The following is a 23,069-nucleotide window of genomic DNA, read 5'->3' on the forward strand; positions in this document are numbered from 1 at the left end:
AGTTCTTCAAATTGTAGGTTAAACATCAGAGTTTTAAAATTTTGTCTTAAAAGCAGCGTTTTGTTTCATAAAGGAAATTCTTATCTTACAGGAAATAGAACCAAATATTGTTCCATATACATATGAAAAAAGATACATGCAAGAATGATATACAAAATATTCAATAAGCATAAACATATAAATCACAATATAAAATTATTTTTATCCTCCAAATTAAAAATAGTTCAGTACTAATATTACTCAGCATTAAAAAGGAACGAAATCCTACAACATGGATGAACCTTGAAGACATAGGCTAAATGAAATATGCTAGTCACAAAAAAAATACTGTATGATTCCACTTATATGAGGTATCTAGTCATTTATAGAAACAAAGAAGCTACCAGAGGCTGGAGGGAGGATTTTCATGGGGAGTTGTTTAATGAGTTTGGAGTTTCAGTTTTGTAAGATGAAAAAGTTCAGAAGTGTGGTTGCACAACAATGTGAATATACTTAACATTACTGAACTGTGCACTTAAAAATGGTTAAGATTATCAATTTATGTTATGTGTTTCTAGTAGAGTAAAGCAAACAAATAAATAAATAAACCATAAAACTGCTTACCAAACAATGTAAGCTTTAGTGTAAATAATTCATAAGATGATTTTAATATTTTTCAAATCATTTGTCGATGTTTAGGAGTCACTAATGTCATTTGTTTGTAGCTCTCAATAGGTAAATGATGCCCGCATTTGAGCTGGGATTTAAGGTAGAGAACTGTGTTTAAGTCTCCACTGATGTCTTCGTTAAGTTGATAGTCATGAGGTTCCCTGCTCCCCATAGCAAGGCTGAGCCTGACCCTGATGCCCGTGCTTTCCACCTGGCCTGGAGGCGGAGAGCCTGTGCCCTAACAGCCATCAGCTCTGCCAGCCCCGCTGCCTTCTCTGCTGGCCCAGCAGCATCTCTGCGGGCTACCAGGTCATGCAGGCAGTTCCTCGCCTCTGCAGCTGCCCCTAAAATCCATCAGGATGGTGTTCTGAAGGCTTATTGATTTTTTATATAATTTTAAAATCATTTTTACCTCAATGCTACTATACAAGGTAACTTCTCCACTAGTAGATTAAAGTTTTAAGAGGAAGCAAAAATTTACCGAGTAAGATGATAGCATAAGGAAATAATGGTAATACTATCTTTTATTGTACAGGGATGAGCCACCAAAACCAACCTTAGCCTTGGAATATACATATGGAAGAAAAGCTAAAGGCCATAACACAGTGAGTGTCTTTTTCAGTGATATTGCTGTGCCCACAGATGGAGAAGTAATGATGCTGACTTTGTTTTACATTTTCCATCTGATCTACAATCAATAAATATGTCAGGCTATACTTCATGGCTATGTACTTTTAAACTTCAAATGCAACTCAGCAGATACGAAGCTAACCCAAACTGAAAATATCTTAGCCTTCTCATTTGTTGTGTCTTAAATGCTAGCATAAGATTCCTTTGTAACTTTATTGTATGGTTTTGGGGCATAATTTATTAATTGTATTAATGTGACTTTTTCTTCTTTCAAATGAGACTATGTGAGTTACCTTCTGTGTCTCCCCAAAAAATCTTCTAAAAATATGTTTGACCTGTGGAATATTTATGAAAATATACTGCTCAAAAAGCAAATTACTAGCAAATATATCCTGAAGTTGGTAAAACTATTTTAGATTGCAGACCCTAATTGGTTATAATCCTATTTTCACTTGTTTTAACGTCTCTTCAAAGGAAAGTTAGAAATTATTCAGGATAGAGGGAGATTTTTATAGCATTTTTGGAGTCCTCACATGAAAAGAGGCCATTTCTTAAATAAAGTTAACTGTATGGAAGAACAATCTAGAATAGATGGTCCCACTTCTGTAGCATAGGCAAATTTTTATAGATTGACTTAGTCCAAACTTTGATCATTAGACAGTGTGTAAAGAGTTAAAACTGCCTGATGCTTCTTCCTGAATTCAGCAACGAGAGTTGGTTATTAAAACTGAAAAAGAAAAGAAAAAATAAGATAATGAGATACAGGAGAACTTTATTTTTGTTACTCACATGAGCTTTGACATGAGTGATAAACTTAGAAATGGAAACTCTGAGACAACTTACATAATCTTAACTTTTGAGGAGAGCTCTAAAAAGTCCTTTCATCAAATTGTAAATCAATTGACATTTCAAAATGACAAAATTACTTCCCCCACAAGCATTAATAATTCAGATATCAACAGCAAAAACAATTTTAGTGATTTGTCAAATATATATATTCATCTAAAACTTGCTTTAATGACCATCTGTCTCTTCCAAGTTCATGGTTAACAGATACATTAAAAACTCATGTGATTCTTTTTCACCTACTTTTTCCCTCTAAACGTTGTGCTATCAAGTTGAGCTTGTCCATATTCATTCTAGAAGATTCATGTCTTTCTAAAGGTAATGTTCCCTGAGTGTTCTACCTGGAAGCCTTTGTCAGCTCCTCACAGGGTTGGTATCCTGAAGGCCACTCAGCATCAGGCCGGAAGATGAGATGTCATTGGCTAGCAGTCTAGGGAGCTTGCCATGGTCTTGTTTGTGAGCTACTTGGCTGCCTAGCCCTTTCATCCCCTCATATTTAAGAGTCCTATAAAAAGGGAAGCAGCTGTTTATTGCCAGTGAGAGCCTGCCTGTCAGATACTCCAGGGGCATCAGGCACAGATCCTTGCTCAGGTAACCCTGGTCTGCATCAGGGACTGCCATCTGTCTGTCCCATTTCCCCATGCCCTACCCGTATGTCTAATTTTGTGAGCTTTTCCATCCCTACACCAGGATGCTTTCCTATTCAATTATTTTATTTCTATCTAGAATCATAACTGTTTTCAAAAAGATAATACCAAATGTTTTCAGCTACTTATTTTTATATCACATTTGAGTGTCTGCTACATGTGCTATTTACAGAATTAGGGCACTGTTTATGTTTTCAATTAAGGAATTATTAGAATTAGGTTATTTACTATATGTGTACATATATATTCTTAATGCTTCATCGTTATTCTTTAGAATAGATGTTTTGTTGCATTTTGAGGGATGGGATAGAGAAAGAGGAAAGTTTTGACTGCCAAGAAAGGGTTGATGGAGGACTACAGTATTTTGTATCCATAATTATTACTGACTGGTGCTAATGAAGTATAAACATTTAAAATTCAAAAAAAAAATTAATTTGAAGAAAAAACACCTGTGTTGTTTTGTGTTTTTTTCAGCCAAAAGATATTGCTCACTTTTGGGAACTAGGTGGAGGCACCTCTTTATTGGACTTAATCAGCATTCCGATCACAAGTGACACCTTAAGGTAGGTGAGCCAGCTCCAGGAACAGTAGTTAGTAAGCACCCAGTCAGTCCTGCCCGTGGGAATATGAATAGACTTTTGTGAATCAGAATTTGGGGGGACAGTTTTACTAGTATGTTGCTGAAGGCTTATGCTCACTTCCTTTCTATGTGCTTAAACTGTAATGCTTCAAAGAGAGTTAAAAAGAACTAAGGCTCTGGCCTTTGCTGAAATGAGAGAGCTGGCATTCCACCTAGTAACATATTTTGCAAGCCTGCAAACAAACAAAAATATGTCAAATAATACTCGGGCAATGAATTCACTTTGTAAAAATGAATTTGAAAAGCTTAATTCTTTCCGGTACCCATCCAAGTGTGAGCTAGCTCTGCCCTGAGTTTTTTCCTTTCGCTGGGTATTATATCTGCCTTTGGGTTTAATGCTAACTAATACTGTTGATGCTTCGGCAAAGGGAAAACGATAAGTTAGAACAGGGAGAATGTCTCTCTATTTGTGATCTTAAAGAAATAGAACTTTGCGGAAAACCTCAAACTCTTTGGTTTTCCTGACAGTGTCTCCTACATATTGGCCAAATCAGATGTGGAAAATTGTGACATTTCTCACAATGTTCCTGGGAACCATCTTAGCCAAGGAAAACGAAACAATTGAAATTTGAAATACCTTACTTTTGTCAGGGTTTAACACAAATGGTTGCTTGATACATAGACCAAATACAAAGGACCTGATATTTATTCTATTTCAGCCATTAACGTATTTAGGGTATAGAATTATTTCTTATTAACAGGACAATTGTTTTTCCATAGCTGATTCTAGGTAATGTGTGCTTTATTTGTTCAGTTATTTTTTTGCTTTTAAAAATATATACTTTTAGTGTATGCTCATATAGAAAAATACTGAAAGGTACAAAGAAAGAGCACCCATCTATACTAATAAAAGCCTAGGTGGCCCTCGCGCAACACCCTCACATCATCACAAGATGGCCACCCCCACGTCATCACAAGATGGCTGCCACAAGATGGCCAGCAGGGGAGGGCAGTTGTGGGTGATCAGGTCGGCAGGGGAGGGTAGTTGGGGGTGAGCAGGCCGGTAGGGGAGCAGTTACACATCAATCAGGCTGGCAGGGGAGCAGTTAGGGGGCGATCAGGCTGGCAGGCAGAGGCAGTTAGGGACAATCAGGCAGGCAGGCAGGCAAGCAGTTAGGAGCCAGCAGTTCCAGATTGTGAGAGGGATGTCTGACTGCCAGATGTCCCTGCGGGATCAGGCCTAAACTGGCAGTCGGACATCCCCCGTGGGGTCCCAGATTGGAGAGGGTGCTGGCTGGGCTGAGTCTCCCCCCTCCCCCCAGTGCATGAATGCACAGGGCCTCTAGTAATCACATAAAAGAATAATCACTATTAACATGTCAAGGTATTTCTTTCAGTGTTTCCAGTGTTTGTAAATCTATTTTGTACAGATTTTAAATGTTTTTATGCACATTTAGATTTTGCTTTCTCACTTAAAACCACCCTTTCCCCATGACTTTACTCTTCAGGAACATGGAATTTTACTGCTATCTAGTTTTCTATTTGTCCCCCTTTAACAGAGAAAATGAAGCTGCCTGGGAGTTAGGGTAGCCTCGCAGGGTAGTGTAGTAGAGAAGAGCTGGCGAGGGTGGGAGGAGCTGAAGGAACCTGAGCTGCCCGTTAGTGTGGCCTGAGGCTGAAAGGAGTTGGGCTCTCATGGGGTTGTGAGCGGGCTCCAGTTCTGACCCTGACTGTCGCATTACCTTGTTACATTACCTCACTCGCCATTTCTAGGCCTAACAGGGTTTGGGCCCAACGGGCTTTTGGAAATTCTGATTCCTGTAAGAAGCCAAATCTTTCCACAGCTTCTCTAATACCTGACCTTGTGAGTTCTTGCTCATCCTTTCCCTGGAACCCCACGGCAGCTGGGGGCTGCTTTAGGGGAGAGGAGGGGTCAAGGTTATGAACACAGGGAAGGGGAGCCATAGGCCTAGGTCCAAAGTAGGTTGCTGAGTGGTTAAAGAATTCATGGAAAACATTTCACTCCTCATATACTTGCAGATCTCAGAGTGTTTTGTGACTGGAATTAATTTGACACATAATTTTCTTTTATTGGACACAACCCAGCAACTGGAGAAAATACTTCCAACTGCTATTAGAATTGTTTGTCTTTAAAATGACTGTCCATAAAATAATTACAGATGCATTGAACGTTTCCACAGACTTTAGATAAATTGTAATAGAGCATCTCCTGTGGCCTGATTCTCTGTTTTAAGAGGTTGGGTTGTTTTTGCTTTAACATTTTTAGCTGTCATTTGCTATGAAGATAAACGTAACACAAGTATTTCCAATGTATTGGAAACACAATTTTTAATCTTTGAAAAAATTGAACAATTCATTTCTCTTTTGCTTAAAACAAGGTCCACCAGTAAATCTGTTTCCTTCTCCTTTAACTATTGTGCTGCTGTTATTATTATTTTAGTTTCCCTTCTTTGGAACACATAGTAAAATTGGATCTAAACATGCATTGTTGGACCCAATTGCTTGCAAATTATTTGAACCAAATTATTATTAGTTCAAACAAAAACTCCAGTGCCACTATTAGTTATAACACATATATCACTAAAAAAAAGCACTCAAATAAGTAAGGCTATAACTTTGGTTCGTTTTTGGTTTTTGTTGTTGTTGTTTTTTTGTCTTAGAAAATTACTATGTGTTTTTCTTTCTTAAGCTATCTTATTCTTAGATAATAATTTTCAGTATAGTAGGTTTCACAATGGTAATTATTTTGAGTCTTTTTTGAAAGATTTTTTTATTTCTTTAGGACATTTTCTATTGTTCTTGTTTTGGATCTTTCAAAGCCTAATGACCTTTGGCCCACCATGGAAAATCTGTTGCAAGCCACAAAAAGCCATGTAGATAAAGTGATAATGAAACTGGGAAAGACAGATTCCACAGCAGCTTCTGATATGAGACAGAAGATACGGAGTAACATGCAGAAGGATCATCCAGTGAGTTGCAGCTGGGATTATTCTTGGAACCTTAGCCCATACACAGTTAAAGAGAACATCACAACAGCTTCTTTAGATTTTTGTGCATGACTTAAGATTCATTTGATGTAGATTAACCTGCTCACTGGAAAATTATAGCAATTTTATAAAACCTCAGTAAGTACATATCAAGGAAAAAGATTTCTTATGTCTTCTTAGACATCTTCTGTGACTGTTATGGCATATTACACCAATCTAAAGAAATAGTTTTAAAGTAGTAGTTTGATATTGATTTTATAAAACGAGGATTAAAAACCTAAATGTACAAATGTCATCTGACAGGAAACTAAAGGAAGCTACAAATCTGAGCAATGGTTAGAGTTAAAACAGCCTTCACTGTCGCTCTATATTTTACATTCCTTCAGTGTCACACAGTCAGTACATTTATCATCTGACAAGTAATTACATTATAAAGTTGCAATGGTGAACAACACAAGTTCTTTAAATACAGTCATGAATATCATCTTCTACAAAGCTAAGAGCAGAATTTTATATTGCCCAGAGTTTTTATGAATGTGTTTTACATAGGTAATATCAAAACAAAGCTGATAGCTTATGGTTCCCATGAATGCAGTATAAATGCTACTGCAATAAATAGTTAATACAAAATAGCAAGAAACAAAAAGGAAGATGACATGTTACATAAGAAAATAAAAGGGCAGAACACACAAAAAGAATAAATCTTTTAGTAATTTAGGGAATTGCTGTTTATAGTTTTATACTTGAGATATACAGTTTATTAAGTGAAGGATAATTATTGGAACAACCATTAATGTCAAGCAAGCACGGTCAACATCTATGAAGAGACTGAAAATGGTATCTTTTTGGAAGTATGTAGAAATTGCTGAATATACAATAATAATTATAGTAAATCAATGAAATATGTTTGCTAACAGGATCGTGAATTAATTGACCCATTTCCAATACCTCTGGTCATAATTGGAAGTAAATATGATATTTTTCAGGTAAGCTCTTCCACTTCTAGTTGAGTTTGTTATACATACACTAGAAGCCTGGTGCACGAAATTCGTGCACGGCAGGGGGTTGCCCCTCAGCCCAGCCTGCACCCTCTCCAATCTGGGACTCCTGGAGGGATGTCCGACTGCCCGTTTAGGCCCAATCCTGGTGGGATCGGGCCTAAATGGGCAGTCGGACATCCCGCTCACAATCCAGGACTGCTGGCTCCCAACTGCTTGCCTGCCTGCCTTCCTGATTGCCCCTAACCGCTTCTGCCTGCCAGCCTGATCACCCCCTAACCACTCCGCTGCCAGCCTGATTGATGCCTAACTGCTCCCCTGCCAGCCTGTTTGCCCCCAACTTCCCTCCTCTGCCAGCCTGGTCACCCCTAACTGCCCTCTCCTGCAGGGTTGATCACCTCCACTGCCCTCCCTTGCAAGCCTGGTCCCTCTGAACTGCCCTCCCTTGCAGGCCGGGTGCCTCCCAATTGCCCTCTCCTGCTGGCCATCTTGTAGTGGCCATCTTGTGTCCACATGGGGGCAGGATCTTTGACCACATGGGGGCAGCTATATTGTGTGTTGCAGTGATGATCAATCTGTATATTACTCTTTTATTAGATAGGATAGAGGCCTGGTGCACGGGTGGGGGCCAGCTGGTTTGCCCTGAAGGGTGTCACAGATAAGGGTGGGGATTCCCTTGGGGTGTGGGGCAGCCTGAGCGAGGGGCCTGTAGTGGTTTGCAGGCCGGCCACGCCTCCTGGCAACCCAAGGGGAGGCCCTGGTATCTGGAATTTATTTTCCTTCTACAATTGAAACTTTGTAGCCTGGGGCGGCAGCCATTTCTGGGGCGGCAGCCATTTCTGTGGCAGTTAATTCACCTTCTACAATTGAAACTTTGTAGCCTTAAGCGGGTGAGCCCCTCCAGGGTGTGCGGAAAGCTTTGCTTCCCCTGTTGCCGGCGGCAACCCTGGCCTGCTCTCTCAAGCTCCATTCTGCCGCCATTTGTTTGAATTTGTTTACCTTCTATAATTGAAACTTTGTAGCTTGAGTGGAGGCTTAGGCCTGCAACGGCTATGGAAAGCTTGGCTTGCTCTGTTACCTGGGAAACCTTGTTCTCTGTGGCTGTAGCCATCTTGGATTGGGGTTAATTTGCATACTCGCCCTGATTGGCTGGTGGGCGTGGCTTGGCTGGTGGGCATGGCTTATGTAGCGGAGTGATGGTTAATTTGCATATTACCACTTTATTAGAGAGGATGTCTATGCTTTATGGGAGAGGAACCAAAGTAATAATGATTTGCATGGTCTGTTCATAAGATTCTCTTTTTCATTTTATAAGAATGTTCATCTAATAGGAGATGTTATAAATATTTGTAACAGGTTTTTTTTTAATCAGGCCAGAAAAGAAAAATAAAAGTGTGGGAGGTTGGGAATAAGTTAACATATAAAGTGGTTTTATATAAAACATCGATTGTCTTTATATTTTGATAAGCACCAGTATCAACTTCATTTGTAACACTGTTTGTGATATTGGAAAAAAATAGGATTCTATGATAAAATATTTAAAAACACTTTCTAAAAAAAGTAATAGTAAAATATGAAAGTATCTCTCAGAGGGAGAGGTCAAGGAGTCACACATCTTAAAGATTTTAGAAAAGCGGATATAGTTGGGAAAGCAAAAATAGGTAAAGAACAACAAATACAGTGGAATGGGGATAAGGTAGAAGATTTAGAAACTGAATCTTGAACCCAGTCACCAAGGGATAGGACTTACTTCCCAACTTTTAAATTGAAGAAAGAGGAAAATTGGTTTCTTCTTATCTTTGCTTGTCAGAGAATCCTTAGGGTATTCCACACTATGAAATGTATGCTGGTTTCTGAATTCTATTGAGCTGTGTTTAAACAAGGGAAGATCTGACAGCTCTAGAAGGCTGCAGCTATTGTTCAGCTCTCTAGAGAAACAAATACCAAGGTAATGGAATCCTACTCCTGAGGGTGTGTTCAAAAAATAAACGAACAACTAAGAAATAATCTATATCTACATTGAATAATTTATATCTTCATGCTGCAGATATTTAGTTCTCTCAACTCATTTTTCATTTTAATAACATTTTTTTAGGATTTTGACTCTGAGAAGAGAAAGGTGATATGCAAGACACTTCGATTTGTTGCACATTATTATGGAGCATCATTAATGGTTCGTACATTTTCTATCCTTTGGGCTTGAATGGACAGTACCAAATTTGGAAAGGTTAGAAACTTCATGCACAGTCATGAACACTAATGCTTTTACTAATGCACATCATCCCCTCCTTTCCTTTCCCATTGCCCCAAAACCTTCGTTTTATAATGTATCCATAGAACATACTGCTAGATGGCCTGACATTTCTTTGGTGTAAAAGATCTGAATTGCTTATTATATCTGTAAACCCCAATCTTAAAGAGACAGATTATCTATCTATCTATCTATCTATCTATCTATCTATCTATCTATCATCTATCGCTTCCCCTTAAGAATTAAAATCTATATTCTCTTAAAAGAAAAGGACTAGACCATGTTGTCTCCAGGTTCCTCTGAGCGCTTTGATTAAGAAGAAAAAAGAGATCACACGAACGGGGGGTAGGGGGAAGAGGAAGTATCTTTTAAAATAAAAAAATGCTTTTATATTTTATTGCATTGAAGGATATCAAATAGATAATGATAATAATTATAATAACCAATATTTCTTGAGCAATACTTTGTTTCAGGCCCTGTGCTAAGCATTTCACATTATTCCCTCTTCTAATCCTCCTAACCCTATGAAGAAGGTACTGTTTTTGTCCATTTTACCATGGAGGAGACTGAGACTTAAGTGAGATTAAGTGACTTGTCCAAGATCACACATCTAGTCAATGATTTCCCTGAAATATCAACCCACCCAGCAGGACTCCTGAGTTCATCTTTTTAACCTTTGCAACAAACAGCATTTTTAAAATAGTTTAAAAAAGAACACATTGGTTCAAGGTTGTTTTTACCACTTTCACACATCTTAGTCATTATTATTTTGGCTTAGTGACTTTTGGTATTTTAAAAAATCAAATTTAGACTTAAAAGATTTGTAGGGTAACCATAGTCCTGGTTTTTACCTGATATATCAGGTTAATTATTAATACTACCCACTCACTTTCATTCTCTAAAATGTTCTGGTTATGTCACCCTAGTTACCATACCACCACTGAGAATATTCAGTTGCTTATTTTGCAAACTCCAAAGGCAATTCAAAAGAGAAGTTAAAAATTTGTTTTAGTGAGTATCAGTATTTTTAGACTGGTCTGTAGCTCCCATGTTAACTACTTTGAAGGCAGTAATATGACCTTGGATGGAAATGTTATTTGTGATGTATATCTTCTGTTTTTTAACCAACCAGATTGAATTTCAGCAGTAACTATGACCCATACATGGGAGTAGCTAAAATGTTTACTGCATAAATTCAAGTTCTTTCAATATTATGTACTCATGAAGTTTGAAGAGTCATTAAGATGAATTTATCCACATTTCTTTTTTTTCCTTTATTCAGTCTTTTTTTTTTTTTTGTCTATTCAAATATAAGTATTTGTTGGGCAAATAAATAGTAATTCACTCTGCAATCGGTGCTTGTTCAAAGCCATATTTATGTTATCTGTTTCTGTGATTTGAAAGCAGAGTATAAAATTTATTCTCCTGATTTTTTTTTAGTTTACAAGTAAATCAGAAGCTCTATTACTAAAAATACGTGGAGTTATCAACCAGTTAGCATTTGGTATTGGCAAAAGGTACTGTTAAAATACCTTTTTTTATATCTTTTTATTTTATTACTAGAGGCCCAGTGCACAAATCTGTGCTGGGTGGGGTCCCGGCTGGCCGGGGGGAGGGACCGTAGGTGGTTGGTGGGGTGGCCCCACCCCTGATCAGGGTGGGGGCCGATTGGGGTTGGGGCTGGCTGGGCCAGGGGCTGTGGGCGGTTGGCCAGCCAGTCCCACCCCCAATCAGGGTGGGAGGGGCTGATCAGGGGCAGGGCCGGTGGCGGGGAGGGGCTGTGGGCGGTTGGCTGTGGTCGAACTCCCAGTCAAGGGGACAATTTGCATATTAGCCTTTTATTATATAGAATTTTTGGCCAATGTTGTTTCATCTATTATTCTCACTAGTCTTTTGTTTCTTGACCCAGAAAGTGCCCCAGATATCTGTTCTTAGATAATTTTATATTACCTTTTGCTTCTTCTATTATTTAAATGTTTCTCAGATTGACAATTAAAATGCTAGAGAATACTTAGTTTGACACTAGAATAAAATGATATCATTTTACTTCCTTCCCTGATTTCTTTTACTTCTTTTCCCTCATTTTAGTAGCCTACCTTCTATGATCACTTTCTGAATTGATTATAAATGAATAAACAATATTTGTACATAATTTTCTTAACCATGCTACTCTTTTTGGTTTTGATTTAAGGTAATTTGTGTCTGTCACTTTTTTCTCCTGTAAAACCTTCATTAATGCTCTACTTTAGTTTTTGAAATCACTTACACAAATATTCACTCACTCATTTGGGACAGTACTTTCACCAGTGACTAGATATAAAACTTGCTTCTTGTATTTACAGTAGAGTATGGCAGGATATTCGATTGCTAAAGTAAATTAGATTCTTTTTTCTTCTTATCCATGTAGCAAATCAATATGTGTGGATCAGAATAAACCACTGTTTATCACAGCAGGATTGGATTCTTTAAGTAATATAGGTTGGTGAACTTATTAAATTTGTTCAATCTTTTTTTTTAATTGCTTATTGATTTTATTCTACTCCATGTTCACTTCATCTCCAGCATACCAGCATTTCTGGTTTCATTATCATTGCTGTAATTTCTTATTATTTACTTGTATACACAGTATTGCTGCAGTACATCACATTGACATATTTGTGATGGAAGGGATGTTGCCACATGAGAGACTGGCTTCTGATCTCTATTCCACTAAAAAGTTTGCATATATTTCCTTTCCCTCACCTCTTTCTAGGTAATTTTAAATTTTAATTCCTTGGATTTAGAAGAAAACCAAGAACATAGAGTGGTCAGGAAATTCAAAATTATATATTATGGGCAATGATGAAAATAGAGATTCAAGTGATAGAATAAATCAAAAAGAATACAGTATTAATTAAGTACCCCTTAATTTTTCATTGTGAAAATAGCTGGCCTCATCTACTGGGATGTGTTTCCTAAACTTATAGATGCCCTAGGCTCATGAAGCAAAAGTAATTTTACAAGTTTATGAAGTCAAGCTACTTACCTTCTTACAATAAAAGATCTTTGGGCCTAACAGCTCTTTATACTCTAGGATTGTCATAGTTTGTTTTAAACTCTAGTGAGCAGTACTTTATTTCCCATTCTCCATTATTCTTACAAGCTAAAGTTAACTTGAGTTTAAATGTAGATATCTTTGTAATGACATTATGGATTGAATTGCAATGAAATGAATAGAGATGGTTAATGAGTGATTAAAGAGAATGATTTTTTATATTTATAATTTTCATTAGTTTCAAGTTAATTTCAGTCACAGTAAAAATCACTTTGTGTGCTGATAGATAATGTTGATGGGAATCTTTTGCCCATGTGAGTAATTGGAAGTCAGAAAAAGGTTGAGAACTACTGAATTTAAAAATCATGGAGCTTGGACCTCATCAAAATTAAAAACTTTTGCTCATGTAAAAAGAATGAAAAGGCATGTTATAGTCTGGGAGAAAACATTTTCAAACCACATGCCAACAAATGACTAGTATCTAGAATATATAAAGAATTTAACAGTAAAAACAAACAAACAATCCAATTAGAAGATAGGTAAAAGTCATGAGCAGACATTTCTCTAAAGAGGATATATGAATGGCAGAAAAGAGTTTAATATAATTAATTACTACGGAAATTCAAATTGAAACCACAATGAGATATCACTTCACACTATCAGAATAGCTAAAATGAAAAATAGTGACAACACCAAATGCTGACAAGGATGTTAAGAAACTGGATTACTTATACATTGCTGGTGGTGATGTAAAATGGTACAGCCAGTCTTGAAAACAGTTTGACAGCTTCTTATAAAACTAAGCATGCAGCTACCATATGAGCTAGAAATTGCACTACTAGGTATTTATCCTAGAGAAATGAAAACTTGCATTCACATAAAGTCTGTACAAGAATGTTCATAGCAGCTTTATTTGTAATAGTCAAAAACTGGAAACTACCCAGATGTCATTCACAGGTGAGTGAATAAACAAACTGTGGTACATTTATACCATAGAATACTACTCAGAAATAAAAAGGAACCAACTATTGATACACAGAATTTGGATGTATCCCCATGGAGTTATACTGAATGTAAAGAGACTATCAGAAAAGGCTACATACAATACAACTCTATTTATATAAAATTTTTAGAATGAGAGTTTTACAAATGGAGGTAAGATTAGTAAATATCAGAGGTTAGGGACAAGACTGTGGGAGGAGAGGTAGGAGGAGAGAGGTGGGGAAGGAGGTGAGTGATTACAATTTTAGTGAACAACATAGATGCTGAAACATAATGAAAAAATCTCATATTATAGGTTGAAAAGTACAAAAAGTATCCCCAAATTTTTTTAATTTCCAAATTAAATTATGCAAGCAATACATAAAGGCTTTCTCCTTATAAAACATTAAAATCTATACTAATAAAAGGGTAATATGCTAATTAGACCGGGAGACCTTCTGGACGTCTTTCCGGACAAAGCCATGGTGGTGGGGCCAAGGCAGAGGCAGTTAGGGGTGATCAGGCCAGGAGGGGAGGGCAGTTGGGGGTGATCAGGCTGGCAGGAAGGGCCAGTTGGGGGCAAGCAAGCTGGCAGGGGTGGGGGGCAGTTGGGGGCGAGCAGGCTGGCGGTGGGGGGGCAATTGGGGGCGAGCAGGCCAGCAGTGGGAGGCAGTTGGGGGTGATCAGGCCGGCATGGGGGGGGGGGCGCAGCTGGGGTGAGCAGGCTGGCAGGTAGAGTGGTTAGGGGCGATCAGGCATGCAGGCAGGTGAGTGGTTAGGAACCAGCGGTCCCGGATTGCGAGGATAATGTCCGACTGCTGGCAGTCAGACATCCCTCAAGGGGTCCCAGATTGGAGAGGGTGCGGGCTGGGCTGAGGGACACACACACACACACACACACACCCGTGCATGAATTTTGTGCACCAGCCCACTAGTGTAACATAAAAGGACCAAGTTTGGTATGTATCTTTCCAGATCACTTTCTATATATGTGTATGTGGTATAAAAATATGTTTTAACTTAATGGTATTATTCATTTTGAAATTTGTCTCTTTTACTCAATATGCCTTAATGGCTTTTCAATATTATGCTATATATAGATTTATTTGGTATTTTGACTGCTGGATAGTATTACACAGTAATTTAATTTACTATTCTTCTATGGATGGACATTTTGGTAGTGGCCAGTTTTCCACTAATATAAATGATGCTGCAGTGTGAAATATTTAATACATGTATGCAGGTGTTTTTAGGGTAAACACCAAAAACTAGAATTGCTTATTAATAGGGCATGATTTTTTTAGTACTTTAATGATATTTAGCAGTGCCAAATTACCCTCCAAATTAGCTGTCCCAATTTTCACTCTAACCAGCAACACATAAGAGTATTTGTTTTCTTGCAAATTCACATGCACGTGAGAATATCAATCTTATATTTTTGCTGAGCAACAATTGAAGTGTAGGGAAAGAGAATTATGGTTTACTCATTATTGTCTCCTCTTCCTCTAGAACTGGAACCTGGCTTGCTACACTGGGTTGGGGTAAATTTTAATTGTGACTGTAATAGGGAGATGGACATGAGTGATCTAAGATTTATACTGTTTTTAGTGTCATCAGTTTTATTGATAGAGTTTGAATGTTTTAATCAATGCAATTATTGGAGCAAACCTTCCAATTTTAGGGTCTCCTCCTGTTCCTGATAATGACATTGGAAAGTTTCATGCCCGTTCACCAATGGAGTTGTGGAAAAAAGTGTATGAAAAGCTCTTTCCACCAAAGGTATCTATTTCTAGTTCTTTTAAAGCAAGATTTTTTACTACTATTCAACAGTTATTGGGAAATGTTCCAATGGGTTTATTATGAAAACTTCGTTTTCAATTCATGCTCAAAAATTAAACAGTCACTTAAAATCCATTGTATATGAGACACTGTGGGGGTTGAAAGGTGGGTTATGACACAGTTCTTGCCCCACTTTGAAGCAGAGCTCTCTGGCTATTAGACAAGAGAGACACAATCATCTGAAAGGAGAAGGAAAAAGGACCTGGTGGAATTTGAAATGGCCCTCAGTGGTGATGATAAAAGATCATAGAGAGCCTACATGGCTGGCTGAGGAAAGGACGTGGATGTGAGTCAGATGGTTTGGGGTTATGGGCATGAAATGATTTGAAGTATTGTAATTTCAGAGTACCGACACACTAAAAGATATCAAGGACCCTGCAAAGGACCCTCAGTATGCTGAAAGTGAAGTTGATGAAATGAGAATTCAGAAGGATCAGGTATTACCCTAAACATTCATTTCATTTTGAATTATCACAAAAATACCTGTAAACTTCTATATATTTTTCTCAATTTATTTACTTAATTCTTTTTACTTTATAATTATTTAAATAATACATATTCACTGTAGAAAAATTAAAAGTCTGATATGAATCAAGAAGGAATTAAAAATCATCCATCACTCTACCACCCAGCGATAACAATGTTTACATATCCTTTTTGGATTTTCCAGTGTATGATGGCTAGTGATTCTTACTTTGCTGCTGGGAAATCCTACATAATAAAAGGGTAATATGTAAATTACCATCACTCCACTACGCCCACGATTGGGCCAGCGGGAGGCGCAGGGGGTGGGACTTGGGGTGGCCGGGGTGGCCGATTGGGCCGGCGGGACGCTGAGCCATGGCTGTGCTGCGGCACAGAAGGGGCCTCTGGGGCAGCGAGCCCACGTCCTGCTGCGGACCATCAAAAGTGGGGAGTGAAAGCGGGGGAGCTGGCTGTCTGTCCGCTCCCGCACCAGCGGACAGACAGCTAGCTCCCCCGCGATCGAAAGCAGGGAGCTGTGTGTCTGCTCCAGCACCAGCGGACCCCCTGCCATCAAAAGCGGGGAGCAGGCTGCTAGCAGTGTCCGTGGAGCGTGCTAGGCTTTGTGGGGCAATGGATATGGCCTGGATGGCCGGTTAGGCCTAGGGGACCCTACACGTGCATGATTTAATCATGCACTGGGCCTCTAGTACTTATATAATATTCTTTTGTTTGTGGGGTTATTTAAAAGAGCTTGTTTTTTATTAGGACATTCAGACATACCTATACTTTCTTGTACCAGAAAAATTAACTACTGCCTAATCTGAAAGCACACAAACATAACTGACAAAATCCAGGATCTTTCAGGAAAGTGCTTAAAAGTGGGGACTGCATTCCACATATGCCAAGATAGTACTGTTTATGATATACAAATCTGATGTAAGGATACAAAACTTAGTAAATTTATCATGGCCCAATACTTATATTTTCCCAGATCACCTTTTAGTTTGATAAAATGAGACAGTGTGTGGAATCTGACCTTGTATAATAAGTAAGCTTATGTATGGAAACACTATAAATTGAATGTCCTGACAATCTCTCAGGCGGGATTTGTAGAGCTGTGTAACTTAGGCATTGTTTTAAGGATAACCTAAACACAACCATCCACTGGGTATTTTTCTCAGCATTAAGCAGTACATTGAACTTAGATATAATCCAGAAGACTTTTGAAAGTATGTCATGAATATTTAGAGGGATTGTAGCTGTAGCAAAGTAAGAGACATGTTACAATCTCTATCAAAATTCCAATGGCGTATTCCACAGAAATAGATCAAACAATACTAAAATTTGTATGGAACTACAAAGACCCCGAATAGCCAAAGCAATCTTGAAAAAGAACGCAGCTGGAGGCACTATGCTTCCTGGTTTTAACTATATTAGAAAGACTTAATAATTAAAACAGTATGGTATTGGCATAAAGACAGGCCCATAAATAGATGGAACAAATAAACCCATGTATATATGGTCAATTAATTTATGACAGAGGAGCCAAGAATATACAATGGGAGAAAAGACAGTCTCTTTAATAAATAATGTTGGGAAGATTGGATAGCCACATGCAAAGGAATGAAGCTGGATCACTATCTTACACCATACAGAAAAATCAACTTAAAATAGACTAAAGACTTGACTATAAGACCTGAAACTGTAAAACTCCTAGAAACAACATAGACAGTAAGCTCCTTGACATTGTGACACTAATTCAAAAAGATATATGTACCCCCATGTTCATTGCAGCACTATACAATAGCCAAGACATGGAAACAACTTAAGTATTCATTGACAGATGAATGGATAAAGACACACACACACACACACACACACACACACACACGAATATTATTCAGCCATGAAAAAGAAGGAAATATTGCCATTTGTGACAACATGGATGTATCTTGAGGGTATATGTCAGACAGAGAAAGACAAGTACCATATGATCTGACTTTTATGTGGAATCTAAACAACAGCAACAAAAACCGAGCTTGTAGATGACAGAGAACAGACTGGTAGCTGCCAGAGGAGGGGTAGGTGATAGACCAAACAGGTGAAGGGAGTAAAAAAGTACAAACTTCCGGTTATAAAATAAATCATGGCAATATACAGCTTTGCGAGTATAGTTAATAATATTGTGTTGCATATTGGAAAGTTGCTAAGAGAGTTGATCTTAAAAGTTCTCATCACAAGAAAAAAATTCTGTAACTGTTTGTTGACAGATGTTGACTTATAGTGGTGATCACCTCACAATATATACAAATATTGAATCATTATGTTGTACACATGAAATTTAATGTTGTATGTCAATTATACCTCCATTTCAAAAAGTGAGGGGCATGTTGTAAGAAAAGTAAAATGACCTCGAGTAACTCTTATTATGTGTATATCTTGGCTATAGAGATTAGTTGGAAGTCATCCCTGAATTAATATTTACCTAGAAGTCAATGACTAACTGTCATTGTTGATAAGAGTATTTGTTTATATTGCATAATGACCTTTTATTACATTTATATACATAGTATTGTTAAAGGGCTGGGGTATTTCTGAGTATCATGAGTTTTCACAGTCAAATCCATCTTCCCTAACTGATCTAAAACCATAAGAATTTTGAGTGGAACTGGAAAGCAGCCCTACAATACCTATGTCATTCTTCACTCAACTCGTGTACCACACTGCTACCTCACTAAATTCTGTATTGTCCCTAAACATGTATCAGTGTGTGTGTGTGTGTGTGTGTGTGTGTGTGTGTGTAGCCCGGTTGGTTGGACATGGTCCCATGCACCAAAAGGTTGCTGGTTCCATTCCCAATCAGGGCACATGCCTTGTTTGTACGTTTGTTACCCAGTGAGGGGCGTGCGGGATGTTTCTCTCTCACATCAATGTTTCTCTCTTTCTCTCTTTCTCCCTTCCTCTCTCTCTAAAAATCAATTTTAAAATACTTTTTTAAAAAGAATTGCAGTGTAAAGAAAACCCTCTTACTTGCTATTCCTTTAAACCATTATCACATTATTTTGAGTTCACATGGTAGCAGTACTGAAGGACCCAGTGGACATGGTGAGTTCTGTGTCATACTAGTTAGTTATTCTTTATCCTCCCTCTGGCATGGTCTGTGTGACCAGCCCATTCTTCTAAGTTTGCTGACTGCAGAAGGGACATACTACTAGCCAAGAATCCCAAAGCGATGCCCAATAATCGTTGTGGCTTATTTTATGAGTTAACAATCTTTGAACCATAAGTTCAAACTAGTGAACTGAATTAACTTCATTAAAAAAAATAAAGCATGCTGTAAAGACTATTTTGGAGTTATTGGTATAAAACTTCTTCCAAAGTCTTATACAGTTTTGAAACTTTGAATGTTTAAATTTTAATGACTTAGACTATAGGTATGAAAGGCAGTCTGCAATTTTTCTGAAAGTGAGAATAGGATTTTCTATTTATAGCAACAATGAACTTTAATTATGTTAGTCAAAGGGCAGTGATTGCCTTATCTTGCAGGGTAACCACTTTTTGCTTATCTGAAATAATATTTTACTTGGTACAGTTAGACATTGAGCAACAGGAAGAGGCTTGGAGGAGGCATTCCCAGAGATGGTCCCTTTTGCATGTTAATGGTCTCACACAGGATTTCCACTCCCACTAAATTTATCTTTATTTTGTGAATTGTAATAGTTACAAAATAGTCTCAAGATGTAAAGTACAGCAAACAGAATTTAGTCAATAATCCTATATAATAAAAGCCTAATATGCTAAGTGTCCAGTCATCCGGTCATCCGTTCAACCAATCAAAGCGTAATATGCTAATGATATGCTAAGGTTGCTCAACTACTCATTATGACGTGCACTGACCACCAAGGGGCAGACAGTCGACCAGTTGACCAGTCACTATGACGTGCACTGACCACCAGGGGGCAGATACTTTGGTAGGTTAGCTTGCTGCTGGGGTCCAGCCGATCAGGACTGAGTAAGACAGGCTGGACACACCCTGGAGCCCTCCCATGATCCCTCTCTGGTTGGCCAACTTCCTGCATCCCTCCCCGGCCTCCATCATGCACGGGTGGGGTCCCTCAGCCTGGCCTATGCTCTCTCGCAATCTGGGACCCCTCAGGAAATGTCAGAGAGCTGGTTTTGGCCCATCCTGCAGGCCAGGCCGAGGGACCCCCACTGGTGTACAAATTTGTGCACCAGGCCTCGAGTATTGTAATAACTATGTTCCAGGTGGGTACTGGAAACATTGGGGGAATCACTTTATAAAGGATATAATTAACCACTATGCTGTCTATCTGAAACTAAAACCAAATAATATTGAATGTAAACTATAATTGAAAAACACAATTTTAAAAAGAGTAACATATACTCATTATGAAAAAAAATTCCAAGATATACAAATATATATAATGGAAAATGGAAGTGTTCTGCTCTCTCTCCATCTACTTGCCGTTTTCACATGTGACTGCCATCCTTTTTGCTGGCTGGCTGTAAAGCCATGTGTGAGTGAGTGCTGGTGTGTTTAATCAGTCTTTACTGGGAGATCATCTAAACCAGTGGTTGCCAACCTTTCGGACCTCACGGACCACCAGTGGTCTGCAGACCACCAGTTGGCAACTGCTGCTCCAAAGGTTACCTCTAAACTGTTTCCAATTGTGTGTCAATATACACAGTGCAGTGAATATCTTTCTGCTTATATCCTTGTGCTCTTCTATACTGTCCTATAGGATAAATTTCTTAAGGCAGAATTGTGGGTTAAAAGATCTATACATTTTAAATATTGATACTTAGCTAACTTCAAGCAGGTTTTGACAAGAGTTGAATAGCAAACAATTAAAAATAAGGTCACTTTTCAACACTTAATATATGACAAATACTTTATTAATTGAATGAACTTATATACTATATAGAATATAATTTTATCTGAAACTTTATTAAATTCATCTCTAAGTGCTGCTTATGCTACCCAGAAACTCCAAAGGCTACATTCTAGAAAATAAGTATTAAGTATAATCATTTACAAAATAATTGTCAAGAAATTTTGAGAATGATAAAGCTGTAAAGGATACATTGTTATATCTAAAACTGCTAAGGGAGTTTTAAGATGCCTAGTTTAATTGTTAAAGTTGATTTTTTAAAGTACTATACCGTATATTTTTGTTTTAGGAACTGGAACAGTACAAAAAAAGTTCTTCCAAGTCTTGGAAACAAATTGAGCTGGATTCTTGAACCTAATTCAGCTCCGGTGTATTTCCCAAATACAAGTAAGATTATTTTATTGATATAAACTCATTAATGAATTTGTTCTTGTTGTTAATAAATCCTATATAATAAAAACGTAATATGCTAAGTGTTCAACCACTCGACCAGTCACTATGAAGCACACTGACCACCAGGGGGCAGACGCTCCGACCGGTAGGTTAGCTTGCTGCTGGGGTCCAGCCAATGGTGACTGGGCAAGAGGGCTGGACACGCCCTGGAGGCCTCCTGTGGTCCTTCCCTGGCCGGCCGGCTCCCATTGGCCCCAATCGGGACTGGGCAAGATGGCCCTGATCGCCCGATCGCCGGCCAGGCCAAGGGACCCCACCCGTGCATGAATTCATGCACCGGGCCTCTAGTAATATTAATAATAGCTCATTAACAAACTAGCTGTTGTGGTAATAAATGAAGAAAGTTAAGATATGTAATACTTTAAATAATTAAAAAAAAGTTAAGATGTGTAATTTGCTAAAGGAAAAATGAATTTCTTGTATTAGTGCCACCCCAGGATATTTATAAGTCTTTGAAAAGGGGAAAATTGTATAACTGTGTGTAGTATTTTTTTAAATAAAGTCTTCTATTACCTACCTCTACCTTGGTTAAGTAAATATATCCTTGGTTCAGCATTTATAAGTTTGTGCTTATGTGTTTTCAGGAATATGAAAGCAAGAGCATGTAGTAACAGTTATGAATAAGGTTAAGTGCTCATATTAAACACCTTCCTTCCCTAAGGAGTTCTCAGCTGTGGCTGGTAGGAAACTGGAATTGGGTTCACTTTCACAAGCATCTAATGTTATTCTAATGGTCAGGCACAAAAAGCACCCGTAGTATTTATTTAAAATGCACATTCCTGAGCCCCCACACCCAGAAATCCAGAGAAGTGAGTCTGGAATGGGGTTCAGGAAACTGCATATTTAATCAGCACCTCCAGTGATTCTGACATACGTTAAGTATAACTTTTTGAAGAACAGGCAGTTTTAAGGAGATGTTGTCAATAAACAGACCAAAACTTGATGACTTGGTAATAACCAAGATTGTTTCAAAGGTAGAATAGCTTTTAAGAAGCATCAATCTTACAGGTTCATGTACTTGCTATCCAAGTTCAATTTAGAGTAAGTATAATTGCTGTTATCAGGAAAGGTCTTTTACTCTGTGTTCTTCCATTTCCACTGTAAAATATGTTGACTCTACCATGCCATGCACCCAGCTTCAAATAAGCACACCACTAACCACAAGAACACAAAGATTGAAGAGTGGCATCTGAGTGAACAGCAAGCTGCCTGATTATTGTCATGAAATAAGATGTCCTAAACTAGTTGCAGTACACGTGGTTCCAGCACTATGGGGAACAGGGTTGCAGCATGGCGCCAAGGAACCTCAGTTGAGGGAGCTAACAGGCGCTGTGCCTGGGTGTTGTGGAGAAAGGACTCCCTTTAAATTAACAATGAACGTTATGCTCTCAGAAACATCATTGACGTGGTGGGAAGAAAGAGCTCATTCCACAATAGTAATAGGAATTTTTATTATATAATTTGATTTTCTTACACATCACTGTCCATTTTTGACTTAAGACACAAACTGTCACATAGTGAAAGTCATTGTGTTTCTCAGAGATGGTATCGCTAACATTTAATAGCTTGAAGTCACGTGCTATGTCAATTTTCCAAGTGTTTCCGAGCTAGAATGAAATTCATCTGCATATGAATAGTAGAAAATGTTTCCACTTACATTGTGCACTCATATCTTTAGTAAGTTGAAATCAGTGATTTCTAAAGAGGTTCCTGTGGAACTCTCTTTGAACTACTTTAATAGATTATCATCTCCAGAATTGTCTATAATTGATGTGA

General features: G+C 38.1%; 1 protein-coding gene across 1 annotated transcript in view; it reads left to right on the plus strand.

Annotated features, from left to right (window-relative positions):
• Positions 1–23,069, plus strand: part of DYNC2LI1 (dynein cytoplasmic 2 light intermediate chain 1) — a 29,406-nt gene that overhangs the window by 5,082 nt on the left and 1,255 nt on the right. Inside the window, exons 4-13 of the mRNA XM_079791542.1 lie at positions 1,184–1,253; positions 3,246–3,334; positions 6,155–6,341; positions 7,277–7,345; positions 9,453–9,530; positions 11,049–11,125; positions 12,016–12,086; positions 15,305–15,402; positions 15,807–15,899; positions 21,130–21,227. Of these exons, the coding sequence (XP_079647668.1) occupies positions 1,184–1,253; positions 3,246–3,334; positions 6,155–6,341; positions 7,277–7,345; positions 9,453–9,530; positions 11,049–11,125; positions 12,016–12,086; positions 15,305–15,402; positions 15,807–15,899; positions 21,130–21,192 (895 nt within the window). The 3' untranslated portion in view covers positions 21,193–21,227. The remainder of the gene's footprint in view (positions 1–1,183; positions 1,254–3,245; positions 3,335–6,154; positions 6,342–7,276; positions 7,346–9,452; positions 9,531–11,048; positions 11,126–12,015; positions 12,087–15,304; positions 15,403–15,806; positions 15,900–21,129; positions 21,228–23,069) is intronic.

This window comes from Cnephaeus nilssonii (genome assembly GCF_951640355.1).
Source record: "Cnephaeus nilssonii genome assembly, chromosome: 15".
NCBI classification, from domain to species: Eukaryota; Metazoa; Chordata; class Mammalia; order Chiroptera; family Vespertilionidae; genus Cnephaeus; species Cnephaeus nilssonii.